We start from the raw sequence: 15,000 nt of genomic DNA, 5'->3' as shown, positions 1-15,000 counted from the left end.
ATAGCGCTGCTGTTTGCCGTAAGATAGCCAAGCATAAGAGGTTGGCTCTCGGAATTGTAATTCTGTGCTTTTTTGTGCAGTTTTCAGTGTAACTATCGTACACCCAATAGGCCATTTCCGAGTTCACGTATGTCTCCTCTTCAAAGCGAGTCTAAGTGCGAAGTTTTTGTGATGGTAATTAGTTCTACTTTACATATGAATGAAATCTAATTTTCATAACAAAAACTTTGCACTTAGACTCTCTTTGAAGAGGACGCAGGCATGAACTCGGAAATGGCCTATTGTTCACATGCGAAAATGAGATTTGCGCAAAGTACGTACGAATCTTTTCATTCAATCTTGGCATTCAATCCAACAACAACAACCGCAGCTTAGCGAAATATTGAAAGATCCCCCGAGCGTTTCGTACAAAAGGGGCAGATCCTTAAAAGACATACTCATTCGAGCCAAACTCTAAGCTGGCTAAAACATGCCTGTTATCACGAACGCTCTTTATTTTATCCTTATGACTCGTTTTTAATTATTATTAAATTTTACCCTCAGTCTGGATTTTTACCCCCGGTCTGCAGTCTGCGTTTTACACTGACCGGAATTTGAACACGGCAAGTCAACCGTTCACTTGAGCCTCCATTCGGTGAGAGTTATATGCGTATCCAACATTGTTAGAGGAGTTTTTATAACAAATTTGGGACGTGTTCTTCTAACAATGTTACAAGGTGTAGCCGGGGCTTAATACTTCATTGAAACCCGCTGGAGAGGGCCAACTAACGTGAGTTATCCGGTTGATGATGTTTTCAGCTGGATGAAACTTGTAAGCTGAAAGCAGATGACTGACAAACAATTTGTGCGTTTGTTCTCAATATTGATAGCTTCAAAATCGGAATCATTGAGCTTTTAATCCGTTTTTTTTTTTATGAATCACATTGAGTTTCGTTATCTTTCAGGTTTACTGAAGAGGAGTGTGAGGAAATGTTTCACTTAGCAAACGCGGACGACGACGGAAACTTCAATTATGTGGAATTTGTTAAGACAATCAAACATGGCTCCAAGGACGACTGATTCGGAAGATCTTTCACCGAACTTGTCTTTAATGTTTATCCATTGGGTTGTTTAATTTGGATACAATTATATTTTATGTTTGCTATGTTACTATCCATATTAGTTACTTTTGAAATAAAGCTTTATTATCAAGTATTCGATTCGATCAAAAGCTGTGCGAGTTTCACAGAGAAACATTCCCTGCAACGGCCAAAATCGTTGCGAGACAAGTTGCACGAAAAGTAGAACTTAATATATTTTCGGCAACGGCTCGGCTTTTACTTCGTGTAGAAGACACACATGACGTAAAACAATAGAACAAAAATCGTGAAACAATACCTAATCAGAATTCTAAATCCCTAAAGACCCCTAAAGCTTTTGTTACGTCATGTGCGTCTTCTACACGAAGTAAAAGCTAACGGCTCTTGCAACTTCTCCCGCAAATGACGATTTTAGCCGTTGCAGGGTATGTTACACTGTGAAATGTTTCGTGCAATTTGTCCCGCCACAATTTCGCTAAAACATTGCGAGACAAGTTGCACGAAACATATCACAGTGTAAAAGCGCCTTTAGGTTTCCCAACTTTTTGTTTTTTCAGCGTTCCCTGGAATTAATGACCTGCTTAATAAAGGAGTTGTGTCCGTTCGAGTCAATTGGTATGTCCTGCAGAAATTCCTTAAATTTCCCCCCATGAAACCATTTTCCTTCTTTTTCCAGTTTTAAAACGTTGATTTCAGGCAAACCTCTCCACACGTGCACTGCGTAGTTGGTAAAACAGTTTCTTTCCGAAAACTCTCCTTCAATCCTTTTTCATCGCTGAATATCATCACAGGAAAGCATTTTTGCAATCATTCTTAAAATACTGCAACTAAGAAAAGGAACACTCAAAGGCCTAGGAGAAGTTATATTTTAATTGCTTCAGTACAACCTGCTGAAAAAGGAAAACTTCAAACTTGTGGGTATATCATTTCAAGTTGAACTTACCGTTGTTCTTATCCTCACTGGAAAAGCTAAATAATCTTGATGAATTTTCCACAAAGAATATATATATATATATAAGCCTGGAAATTATTGTTTGCTTGCGCCTACAGCTTTTCAGGTATGATGAATAGAAAAACAATTGTCTCCGTTCAACACTAATTTTATCATACACACGTTTTTTCTCTTTGTTTTTTCCATCCTCATGTACGCGAACAAACGAAACCTTAACAATAAACAATATTGGTGCCCATCAGTGAAAAAAAAAAACCTCTTGATGAAACATGACAATTCGTTGCTAGCATACTAATTGCTTTTTGCAGTGTCATGACAATCACTTGTTGTTTTGAAAAAAGGAACTTCGTTGTTAGTTCAATTAAAACACAAATGAAAGAAAACTGCAGCTGTACTGAATGATGCTCGCGGTTGGATTCGTCCTGGAAAAACACAGAACTAGAAATCGTTTAAATATGTGAGTTGATTGTCGATGTGTGAATTGGGCAGGTGTGCCTGTTGGAATAATAAGTCGTGATACAAACAAAAGTTTTTTTTTTCGTTAAAATACCGACAGGTGCAGTAGTATGAGTCCTATTCATAATCACTTCAAATGTTTGCTGTTTTCCCTCTCTTATGAAGGCGACTGAAAAATAGCCATCATGCAAGAATGGTAGATATCGGATGATACCAAAACAAGTGAAATGTGAGTAATTTAAATCTGAGTTCATTAAAATCAGAACTTGTTTATTTTATGGCGAATGGTAGCTAGAGTCGACTGAGTCAGTGAGAGCTGTTCTTCACACATTACCAGTTTTAAAGATGATTTTAAAATATGAAACTAAAAAAATAAGGTTAAAAAATCCATTTCAGTGTACTATTTAGAGGAAAGGTGGATGAACGAATAGAAAAAACTTTGTCCAAGCGGAGAATATAAAACGCCATATGGTTACCTATCTTTTCCGAAAACCAAAAAGAAATTGATGGAGGACGAACTAGGATATGTAATTCGACTAACCATTTTTCTTGTTTGCTGAAATGACCACTTTTTTGCTTCTAACAATCAATAGATCGAAACGCGTGATAGATAACATACAAAAAGCCCCTACCACTTCTCATTTTTAGTCAAAACATGTCAACCGAAATGGATACTTAAGCAATTCAAAGTGTCTCTTTTTCTGTTGATAGCGATTTCGAGGTCTATTGAATCCTTTTTAACCCTGGTCTGTAAAAGATGTGACACGAAATAGCTTTTTATCGGACGCTTAGCGATTCCTTACATAACATACTCGGCCTTGTGGTTTGTTCCGCATTTAACAAACGTTTCAATATGCAAAATCATTAAATTCATCTTTGATTTGCGGTTTCCGAACCTGCAAATTCTTTCCGAATAGAGCCTACTATGTCGGTACCTTTTTCCATCTGATTTGAGGAAATTTGACCAAGAAGTTTATTGCCCGTACCAGCTTACCCCGCCCGTCTGTCTTTTGGGAAAATAGGAACAGCGTTGGATGAGGTCATGGTGACGCAGCAGGGCCGGACACCAAGGAAGGAAGGGTGGAGGAAGGGGGGGGGGTGGGGGAGAGGGGTGAATAGGGTGGCTAGCCAACCCCATTTTGGCTCCTTTCTTTTTAAAGTCAATTGCATTTTTCTGGTTGATAAATAAATTAAATTCACGAATTATTTACAATCTTACAATATGCAAGTTCTATTATTTCGAATCTGGATGGCCTCTCTCTTAGCATAGGATGTAACACCCAAGTATCTGATTTCCTCGACTCATACCGCCGAATAACGAAGAAATCTACAGTGTTTATTTGCTACTTTTGTAACAGAGTATTTTCATTTATCTGCTTTTTATTGTATTTTTATTTTTGCTGGAACAGATACCGTTTATCCGACATGGATCGTGAACTTTTTATTAATGCAAAACATAAACAAAGTCAAAATGGCAGCCTAAACTATCTGTGCTTTTGTCAGAGTATATACTTCGATTCTTTCAATTAAGCAATTAACCCCCCTTCCCCCCCCCCCCCCCACCCCTTCCTAAAATATTCCTAGATCCGACACTGCGCAGGCGTCATCGGCTGGGGCAAGAGAGAGGATTATAATCCTCTCTTGGCTGGGGCATGAACTCGGAGGAATTAAGAATTGAGAGTGGTTAAGATTGATGTCGCTTTTATTTCCGTAAAATTAATTTAAAGTGCCCCTGTGATAAAAAAAACCACTTCCTTTTTTCCTTCAGATTTTGAAAGTGTGTTTGCTTAACACCTGACTGGCAAAATTTTGAGCTTTGATTTTTATCCAAAGGCCGTTTACTTTGAGTGTAAGTTTTGGATTTCAAGGACCGCCATTACTCACGTTCAAAACTGACCGATTGGACCTCAGACGGTTGGATCCAGGGAAAAGTGACGTCAGAGGCTCACTAGCTTAAAATTTCAGCGTGTGAACGCAGCTTATTATATATGCAAAGCGTGAGTTTAAAAGTCTGAAAGCCCAAAACCCTCGTGCTGCATATTAATTCTGCGGCGTACACACGTATTGCATTCTTAAACTAGTGAGCCTTTGACGTCATTTTCTCCTCCATCCAGCTCTCTCAAGAACAGAATGTTAGTAATGGCGGACCATTAAATAGGAAAATTACAGTTAAAATAAAGAGGTGTCTTTTTGAAATCAAGGCTTAAAACGTGGGTCACTTAGTGTTTTGTTGACATAGTTTTGAAATCTAAAGAAAAATATGAATTGATTTTTTGGTCACAGGGGCACTTTAACTGGTCGTGCATTCGATATGAGTTTAAATCGATGTTATGGGATCCTGAGACTACGCATTTGTTATATTTCCGAACCGTTTACAGTGTAAATAGGCAATTCAGTACTGAAATATATTTACTTTTGACCAAGAGAGATTCGTCTATGCGCATGATGGTTGGCTGGTTGCTAAATACAATTTAGCTTAGAACTGTCAGTGATAAAATCGATCTTAAATCTGGCCAAAACAATTGCTGTTGTTGCGAAACGTTGCTGGTTAAGTCTTAAATACACCCTATCAGAAGAGGTTCCTGAACAAGAAGGAAATTTGTGGAATATTTGTATTGACACGTTCCGAAGACAGTTTCAAACGGAAGGTAACAAATCATTCAGTTTTATTCATGCCTACAGTAGATATATACTGGTACTTTCTGCAAGTAGAAAACTTAGAAAACCGTTCAGGTTTTCGACGTGATTTTTAACTGTTCTTTGCAGGAAATCTCTGTAACAAATGACTTTATTTGTTCGGTTAATAGCTCACTTAAAGACCGACATTCGGTTTGAAGAAAAATATATATCCCGGCATACACAAGCTGGAATACAATGATAAGTTTGCATTTAGACGGATGTAAAAAAATTATTGCGAGATACTTTTTTCTCACAGTGAATAATGCATAATCTAGACAGTGACAGCATGCCGCCAATCTTTGAGAACCGCATTCAGCTGCATTCTGTGAGCTGTAAAAAAGCTAAATTGTGCTTATCGATCATTAAAGTTTCTCTTTAACCGGACGCGACGCGTCCATAAATACTAATATTTCGTACTCAGTTTTCAGAGCCGAAGTCCATGCCAATTTGATTGTATCCTTTTTGTATTCGACAAAAATATTGCAACCCACTAGCCGAAGCCTACAAAATATCGCTGTGTTGCAATGAACAAGTGATATATATCACTTTCTTTACAGTATGACGCTGATTGATCTGAAAAAGAAAAAAAAAACACAACTGTTGGCCATCATTTCAGATGGGGGCCAGTAATAATTTTCGAGCGACATTGACATTGCAGAACTTTAGTGAAAACGGGATTTTCATGCTTGATCGTTTTAGTTCAAATTACCAAAGAGAATCGCGCTTATAAACTGTACGTATTTCACAGGCGGAACATGACTGTCTAGTCCTTTATTTCAAAAATTTGGACGGAATACGCGATCATCACAGTCTGAATAATCGTTTTAACTATGCTGCCATTTTATGATAACTCTTATGTCCCTTTCATAATGATCTTCAGAATAATTTTTGATGACCGGATAAAGCGACTTCGAATGGAGCTTAATTCGTGTAAAAGATTAAGAAGCTGTCAGAGATCCTGATCAGATGCATTGTAAGACGGTGAGAGTGGATTCTCAGTTAATCAGGGAACTTATGTTGTGCCATACTTAATGTAAACTTAGTTGATTGAACCTTCGTCAAAATTCACGAAAGGGCTTTGGAAATGGCGATAAAAAATTTCGCTTGGGGCCGCATGTTTTTTTAGAGGGTTTGGAGTCCTCTTTATTTTTATCACGAAAATCGCGATTCCAGGCATCCCAGAAATTTCCCCGAAAATCACTAAATGTGAACGTGGTAAAAATGCCCTCTAAGCACTTACTGGGAGTTACTGCCACCGAAAAATGTTTTAAGTCGCCATCAAAGTTATTTGCTTTGTTTCTTTTAAATACATGCGATTCTCTTTCAGTCTACATGCACTTCCTGTCGCCTTAATTGCGCTGTTAGTCAGCTTTCCGCGTTGATGTACGTAATGCGCCCTGATGTTCGTCAAACCGGTTTACCACGTATCTGTCGTAAGCCGGTCTCCACCCGCTTTGGCAACATTAAATAGATCTAGCGTAGTGTTTACGTGAGACGGAAAGGTTACACTGCACGAAGAAAATTCTCTCCCTCCAACTTTTTCTCACTTTTCTTAATTTAATAGAGGTTGCTTGATATTCAAGTCTGTACCCAACAAGTAAAGAAAAAGCTGAAATCAAAGAAGTTTTTCTTATTCAACTTTTTTCATAATTACGCAACTTTTAGCACCATGGTTGCTGTTTGCTGTAAACGAGTTGACAAGGGGCAAATCTTAACAGCCTGAGAAATCGCTTATTTTGACTAAAAAAAATACCTTTTTTTTGTTGTCGTTATGAAAATTTCAGCTTGGCGCTTACCGTTTGCCGTAAATGCCATGATGCTAAACACCTCTTTTGTCGGCACGTTTATGGCTTTTTCTACTCGCCCTACATCCATTACTCGTCAGTACGCCCTCAAATCCCTCCCAATAAAACGCGAAATTCTAGCTAGTAAGTTTGTCGGTGAGGCGAGTAAATGACAACATAATGTAAATAACAATAATACACAACTGTACTAGGATGCGAAAATCTCGAGTTTCCCCTCCATCGTTAGCTACTGGACAAATTCCGAAAACTTGACTCTAGAACTAGAGCTAAAGATTTATGTTTAGAAATAGAAACTCGGTGCCTGAAATATTCACGAATGTGAGGCCACAACAGTAACCACACATTAATCGTCCAAAGACAAAATTTGACCAGACACATTGATTAAAGAAACCTCATCACAACACAAACAAAGGCTTCTTTGTTTTAACGAAAAGTCTAGAGAATTACAGTGCTATCATTTATAAAACCAAAAATTCTATCAGTATTTAGTATAATAAGAAATAAAAATATTTACTTTTACGTACTGATTATTAAGTAAGCCCCTATTTCTCTAATTCCAGGCCTCATTCATTAATTCAATTTATATCAACCTACGATCGGTACAATATGACTACCTAATGGCTTTAAATTTGTTTTTATCGTAGATAGCTGACGCACTGAGTCATCTGCCGTTATCACCTAAGACGCAATTTTGGTTAGCCATCTCTCAAAGTTCGACATAAATGAGATCAGGTAAAACAATAGGGAAAAAATCCCTTTTCTCAAAAGCTTAACGTAATCTGCACAATAAAAGTAACTTTTAGGTCACCACAAATTCATAAGGAAATATCTAACGCCCATCAAAACTGAAAAAGACACTTGAATACACATAATACTGTTGGTACACACAGAGAGATCTCCATGCTTCCTTCTCCGGGCCGGTCACTTTACTGACTGTAGGACCAACTGGTTAGCATTACAGTTTAGTTGTTTTTCTCCAGGCTACATTTTACAATAACCGCTTTAACCCATTCACTTCCAAGGCCCCCACGGACGCCCCCTAGATGACGAGTAAAATTGTCTGGCGTTAGGCACCAACACTCCAAGGAGCCAATGGATTAAAATATAGGAACTTTAAACTCTTTTTCATTCGTTAGGGACTGTTTTTCGCATATATTCTAATTCACTTGCCTATTATTACAGGTCTCATTGATTCATAACTGATTCGCGTCAAGTTAATAAGGCTACATGACACTAAATACGTCTGTTGTGACAAACTCCACCACGAACAATGCTGCCAACAGCACGGAATCAGTGACAGTAACAGCGAAACAAGAATCATTTAACTTTGCCTTGCAATTTGTCTCTACCTTTCTACTCATCATCATTATCATTCTTGCTCTTCTTGGCAACGCTCTCGTCATACGAGCATTTGTTGCCTTTCGAAAGCTACGAAATTTGACCAACTATTTTGTCATTTCACTGGCTGTGACGGATATTCTAGTGGCTGTGTTTTCTATGCCAGTGTGGGTGGCATATCTGTTAACAGGTACTTTATTTTTGTTGTTTTTTATTTATAACAGCTATTTCCATCTACTAGAAACAAAACCCCTTTATTATCCAACTGTATTAGTTATTGTACAAAGAAAGCACGAAACGAGTTCAAATATTCCATGATATTGTACAGTTTGTTATTTATACGCTTGTGCGTATATCCAAAAGTTACTCCCCCCCCCCCCCCCCAGTTTATGCCACTGGCACAAAATTTTACCCCCCTACCCTCCCCCTCCAGAGAATGTTAAGCTCTGATTGTGAAATAGCGTTTAACACGTTTTGTGGATCGATAGACGTTTACGTGTTGCTTTTTATTCTAAGGGCCTGATTAGATGGTGAATTTCAGCCCGGGTTCTGAAAGAAACCTCTTAAAATGAAAGTGGCGGTTATATGGAGAAGGTTTCAGCCCAGGCTGAAATGATCCTGGCCCGGAAAACTGGGCTAGGATTTTCAGCCCGGCCAGAAGGGCTGAAAACTCCGCAAAAAGTCCATGTAATCGAAATGAAATTTCAGCCCGGGCTGAAAAAGGAACGCAAGCATACGCGTGAATTGTGTTTTTGCATCTCCGTAATTTTCTCTCGCAAATTTGCCTTTTTCGCCCGGGCTCAAATTCATCATGTAATCGCAACAAAATTTCAGCCCGGACGGAGGGCGGAGCGAAATTTCAGCCCGGGCTGAAACTTGCCATGTAATCGGGCCCTAATTTGTGTAATAAATTTGCTTCTAGAACTTAATGCTAGTGATTGATGTATAGCAATATTTCCTTGAATTGTTTTTTATCACGCTCTTTATGTGTTTTGATAGCTTTTCCTTTGGCGTCGACAAGTATTCATCTTGGTGCTCGTCTTGCTTCAAGAACGTTGCGAGCCTTGAAGTTTTTTACGAGAAGATTTTCCCTTTACATTTTCTTCTGTTTCGACTCTTTCCTCGTCGAAAATTGCACCCAGTTAATTATATACACCGGTATCGAAATTTGGAAACTCGCCAATGTCCATGTTATGTAAATTTGCAATTCTTATACGAGAACAAATTTTGACAATTTCTCCGACATGGTGGGGATTGCTGAGCGTTGCGTTACATATTACATCATTTTCACTGTCAATACTCTTGTTGACAAGGGCTCTTGACCAGTGAGCGCGCGAGAATCTCTGCAGTTATTGTAAAGACCAAAATCGAGTTCAGTGCTCGTTATCCTCGGCATAAAAAGCACTACAATATTGAAGTACGTAAGATAAAAGTACTTCAGCATTTAGCAATATACCGGTATTTAGTAGTATCAAATTGCATGCTCAAACAGATTAATAAGTTACATGTTGTGACCTTTAAGTAACGCTACATCTTGGCTTCGAAACTGAGACCCAGTTTATCGGTACTTTTAGGGAATAGTGTTCTCAAAACAAAGCTCAATTTAATAAATCTGCAAAACGGCAACAAACGGATTCTAAAAGTTTACCTCCCTCAATTCTACTGCATTAAAAAAAAACCCCCCCCCCCCCCCCATTTCCCTTGGTTTTGAAAATTTTACCGAAGCCCCCCCCCCCCCCCCCCTCCGGCCACTAGCCATAAATAACGAACAGTCCCTTAGTTGCTGACGTTGCCCCGTACGCACAAAGCTGTCACACATTCTCGTTTGTTTACAATTCATTTGCTAAAAATTCAGCGCAAAAAAGTTGGATAATAAATAGCTTATTAGATGTTTTGGTGTGTAGTATCGTTAAGTATTTCTACTCGTTGTTTGTATTTGACTCGCCTGAGCGGGCTCGTCAAAATACAGCACAACTCGTAATAAACAGAGGATATTACATGGTCGCGAGGGGATACGAATTTTATCTTCGAATGCTGAAAGTATCTTTCACGAGCGAGAGATACTTTCAGCACGAGTTCATTATATAGATATTGATGAAATGCGTAGATTTAAAACAACTTGCTTTACTCATTTTCGAAATGATGAAATAGTGGTCACCAACCGCTCAAACACGCATGTTGTGTAACATAAAACAAGATATGGAAGTTATGAAAAACAAATCATGATAATGTAAAATTTTGCAATAAAAAATGTTAATGTAGTGGAGAAGAATTATGTTAAAGCACAAAAGTATCTTACAATGAAGAGACAGCTCGCGTTTTATTGGCTAATCGTGTTCGTTACCATGACGACACCCATATTCTCACATGTGAAAGATAAAAATGATATTTTCACTGCTCGCGGTGAAGATATGATTTTTTAGTAACAGGAGAAATGCTGGTATTTCAAAAACCACAGGATACCCAGTTTTTCTATTTAAAATTACACCTAAAATGCCCAGAGAAGACATCTGACTTCAAAAATAGTGTAATAATTTACTCAGGATGTCACAGTTGACATACATACAGATATCGCTGATAAGAAAGACCTCAGAAGGTCTCCGACGCCATTCTCCACATCTTCAAAAGCAGGCGAGAATCGATACTGTTCTCGATCATGGTCACACGCAAAACATTGCCCAATTTGGAAATATAGTAATCGTCATTATCGACTCCTGCTTGGCAGGTATCTGGGTTCATTGATGTTTGCAACATGGCCGCTGTGTGAAATGAGTTAATCAGTACATTAATTAATTGTGCAAATCGTTAGGGGTAGGGTTAGGTATCGCGCTAGGCAGCAAACGAGCGGAGCGCATTGAACCAAGATGCAGTTTTCTCAGATATTTGTCAGGAAAAAAGGAATAACCAGTTTTATGAATGATTTGTCCCTGAAAATAAAAAACAAACAACAACAACAGAAGCACATGGAATTCCCCGCAAATATCCCGTATTATTATGCCTTATAATTAAGAAAATGTAAAGAGTAAGAATAATGCTAACTTGTCTTTTGTTTGTCTTCGTTACTACAGGACCACAATGGAAATTTTCCTCCTGGCTTCTAAAGATCTGGCAATCTATGGATATATTTTGCGGTGTAGCGTCCATTTCTCATCTTTTTCTCATCAGCATCGAGCGCTATATTTGCATTTCGAGTCCCCTAACTTATCATTCCATTATAACCATACAAAAAACGGGCGTGGCCATTTCAGCAGCTTGGCTCTTCGCATTGACCATGGTGGTCATAAAATTAGTAATTAGCAGGGAAGCTACTCGAGCTTACCAATTAGTAGCATTCTCGCTTTGTTTCGTTGGACCTGTGTTGGGAACGAGCTTTGCGTACCTAATGATTTTCAGAGTCTCTCGCACGCAAGCCAAGAAAATGGTCATCCAAATTGGAGAGAGAACGAAAAAGTTTTGCCTGCCTAAGGAAATGAAGGCGGCAAAGACGCTTGGTGTTGTGATTGGCGCATTCCTGCTTTGCTGGTTTCCCTTTTTCTTTCTCAACATTTTCATTGCTTTGTGCAGGTGAGTTCAAAATTTGAATCCCGGTCAAGGATGAAGCCCTCAGGCAACCTTAGTTCCCAGGGTCTCTTTGTCGTTGTCGTTGAGACCCTGGGAACGAGGAGGTCTCTCAGGGAATATAAAAAAAAAGGAAATAAGAAATCATGGTTTAATTTGAACTAAGAAACTTGGGAAATAAAGAAAAACACCTCAGGATACAACCAGGAAATGTAGAACGTAACCAAACAGCGAGGAACAGATTTCGAACAGCATCGGCAACAAACAAAAGAACAAAATCAAATTCATAAAAAGAATTAAAACGATGATCACCCACTAAGTTGACTCCCTGAGTCGAGGAAGTATTTTGACTTAAGGGCAACGGAAATTGAGTGTTTTGATGACGTCATGGCGTACTTGTTGGCATAACGACGTCACGTATTGATTTTGAAGTGTCAAGCAGAGCCTTCTCGGTCACAAATGACAACCAATAATAAACTACTCCTATGCCCTTGTGCTAATTACCCCCAACAGCTTCGTTAGCACAGACAAAATACCATGGAATTTCCGTTCGTGACGAGGCTTCTTAACCTATATAGTGTTAAGAAAAAAGAGTTATCCATTGGACGCCATTTATGAATGAGCATTGGTCCCAGGTTTGGCATATTTGAATAAAACAAACAAACAATGATTGTAAGAAGAGATATCTTTCTTACAGCGGGTCTGAACAAAAACGTTTCCTGACTATTCCACGAGGTTCAAAACAATTACTAAAGCCAAATGAAAGAGAAAAATCGAGGTTAACATTCTTGTTAGTTACCAAAACAACGCACAACACAAACATACATAAATACATACATACTTGATGTGGACCTGCTATTATGAAGTACATACTAAGTTTGAAATCACATAACTATAACTAATTTTACAATGCCTGCAAAAATTCTCGGGCGCTCACTGGCTAATTGCGGACAGACACATAAATTTATAATTTATGCGATAATGACGCGATATTGCTGGCGTCAGGTTGAAGTTTCTCGCATTTTTGTCTCGCTTTCTTCTCGTGTTTTGACTTAATTTTGACCCCTCTGCCTTTTTGTTATTGTAAAAAACAAAGTGACGTCAGTTTTTCATCCGTCTGTCCTGCTATTGATCACGAATTTCGTCATAACAAAGTAGTCTGCGGATCCACGAGGCGAGCTACTTTGACAATATTATGACGCAATTCATGATCAATAACAAGACAGACGCATGAAAAGCTGACATCACTTTGTTAATTTTAAATGATAAATAAAGTAACCAGAAAAGAAGTAATTAGGTAACATACAGAGCCGGATCTAGGGGTGGAGATGCGTTGGGTGTGCATTGGGTGTGCATTGGGTGTGCATTGGGCGTGCCCCTCCCCCGAGATAATCTGCAGCTTTCTAAAATAAGTAGTATTCTGCAAATAAAAAAAAATTAACACCAATCAGTTAAGTCATTTCTTAGGGGTGCACCCCCTTCTAAGAAAAATCCAGGATATGTCCCTGACATAGAAGGTACAATATTTACAATTAGTACATAAAATAATACATCAATATATCAAAAATATAGGAATTCATCGGTGTTATTGTTTGTTGCCATGGGGTTGGAACCAAATGAAATTTGGTCTATTGACTTGGTTCGCTCTGAATGATGAATAAGTTGGCATGGCTTTAAACTCCGTTGCTAAGCAGTCCCAGATGATACTTGCACGAGAAGAAGTCATGAAGTGCTTTAGATTTAGAATTTTTAAATTTAAAGTTGTCCCTTAAATTATAATTAGTTCTATGTTTTGAAAACAAGTTGGTGATACTGTCAAGTATCAAATCATAGTAAGCCTGATAAGCAATGCAAGCATGTATTTTCTTACGCATATAAAGTAGAAAGTTTTATTTGGTTTTACAAGTACTTCATGTTTAGGGATAGATGGACTTACGTTGTAAATCAGTCTAGCGGCACAGATGTGTGAATCTTCAAGTTCAGAGAATAATGTCGAGAATCCGTAAAGAGAAATACAGTAGGTGGCACTTGCTGGCACCAACAACAGTAAACAATAACAAGAAACAGCAACAACAACGAGATTTAACAGATGAAGGCCACTGAGTTGCTTTTATTTTTATTGAATTTCAGCACATGTACAGTAGGTGTCGAAGCAGTCCTGGTTGCCAAGGGACTTCACTTCTTCAACTCGGTTCTAAATCCCATTATCTACAGTCTGATGAACAAGCAATTCAAGGCTGCCTTTAAACATCTCTTTCAGTGGTCCCTTTACAGCCTCAACGACAGAAGAACTCACATAAGATCTTCAAACCTTGGAAGAAAAGGCAGTTTGATCTCGTCGCGTTTGTCTTCTTTAAAAGGAAGATCCGGAAAAGACAAGTCCAACTGCACTGCAAATAATCTGTGCTCTTCTCCGGTATAACGCCAGCTTTAGGCAGATCCGACATTAGAGGAAAACTAGCCTACGTACACTGAGTATTCTAGATTACAGAATCCAGGAGAAAACTCTGTGACCCTAGGCTTTGGAATCCGGAATTCTAACTAGATATTTTGTCTGCAATCCGGCCATCATTAAAATACCGAATCTAGAGAGTCAAGAATTTGCCGTGCTATATGAAGTGCATAAATGAAATTTCACCAAAATCCATATGAAATTAGGAGCACTTTTTTTCTGGGCGAGGAGCGATAGGAATCAGCTTATTCATCACTTGCTTCTGAGGTGTCGTGTAGCGTAAGATATCTGGAAGAGGAAGGACATTGACACGTTCCAATTGATGTTCTTCATTTGCGTTTTTGCCGCTACTGCAGACAATTATTTGCTTTCGCGATTCCTCTTGCACTGTAATGGGTATTTGCCGTACTTCCAAAACAATAGGCGACCCTGCTGCAGAATCTTTCGGCTGTCGCTGCTGAATTTCAATGATTGTACCAACGAATTTGGGGTCATGTCGCGAAGTCGGAGGTTCATTCGCGACAAAGTTGGCCAAAAGATCAGATTTAAACGACTGCTTTTTTAAACACTCTGAAAGATACTCGACTTGGCTGGATTCATATGCCTTGACTGACTCCTCTTTCAAGCTCGAGGTACCCGATAATATAGACTGAGAAGTGGCCTTTAGGCTTTGCTTGGTAA

At 38.7% G+C, this 15,000-nt stretch overlaps 3 protein-coding genes across 3 annotated transcripts in view; 2 read left to right on the top strand and 1 right to left on the bottom strand.

Annotated features, from left to right (window-relative positions):
- LOC138044081 (myosin regulatory light polypeptide 9-like) overlaps positions 1-1,194 on the top strand; it is an 8,783-nt gene extending 7,589 nt beyond the window's left edge. Inside the window, exon 2 of the mRNA XM_068890712.1 lies at positions 945-1,194. Within this exon, the coding sequence (XP_068746813.1) occupies positions 945-1,059 (115 nt within the window). The 3' untranslated portion in view covers positions 1,060-1,194. The remainder of the gene's footprint in view (positions 1-944) is intronic.
- A 6,959-nt stretch (positions 1,195-8,153) lies between these two features.
- LOC138044083 (octopamine receptor beta-1R-like) lies at positions 8,154-14,478 on the top strand. The gene is made up of 3 exons (XM_068890714.1): positions 8,154-8,499; positions 11,378-11,873; positions 13,998-14,478. Exons 1-3 carry the CDS (start codon positions 8,199-8,201, stop codon positions 14,287-14,289), a joined length of 1,089 nt encoding a protein of 362 aa, XP_068746815.1. The 5' UTR covers positions 8,154-8,198; the 3' UTR covers positions 14,290-14,478.
- The window catches only part of LOC138044065 (uncharacterized protein KIAA1958 homolog), a 6,342-nt gene continuing 5,290 nt past the window's right edge, over positions 13,949-15,000 (bottom strand). Inside the window, exon 2 of the mRNA XM_068890674.1 lies at positions 13,949-15,000. This exon is cut by the window's right edge and continues 807 nt beyond it. Within this exon, the coding sequence (XP_068746775.1) occupies positions 14,522-15,000 (479 nt within the window). The 3' untranslated portion in view covers positions 13,949-14,521.

This window comes from Montipora capricornis, chromosome 3, assembly GCF_036669925.1.
Source record: "Montipora capricornis isolate CH-2021 chromosome 3, ASM3666992v2, whole genome shotgun sequence".
Taxonomy (NCBI): domain Eukaryota; kingdom Metazoa; phylum Cnidaria; class Anthozoa; order Scleractinia; family Acroporidae; genus Montipora; species Montipora capricornis.
Note: the sequence above shows the minus strand (reverse complement) of the source record. Positions and strands in the feature narration are given on the sequence as shown.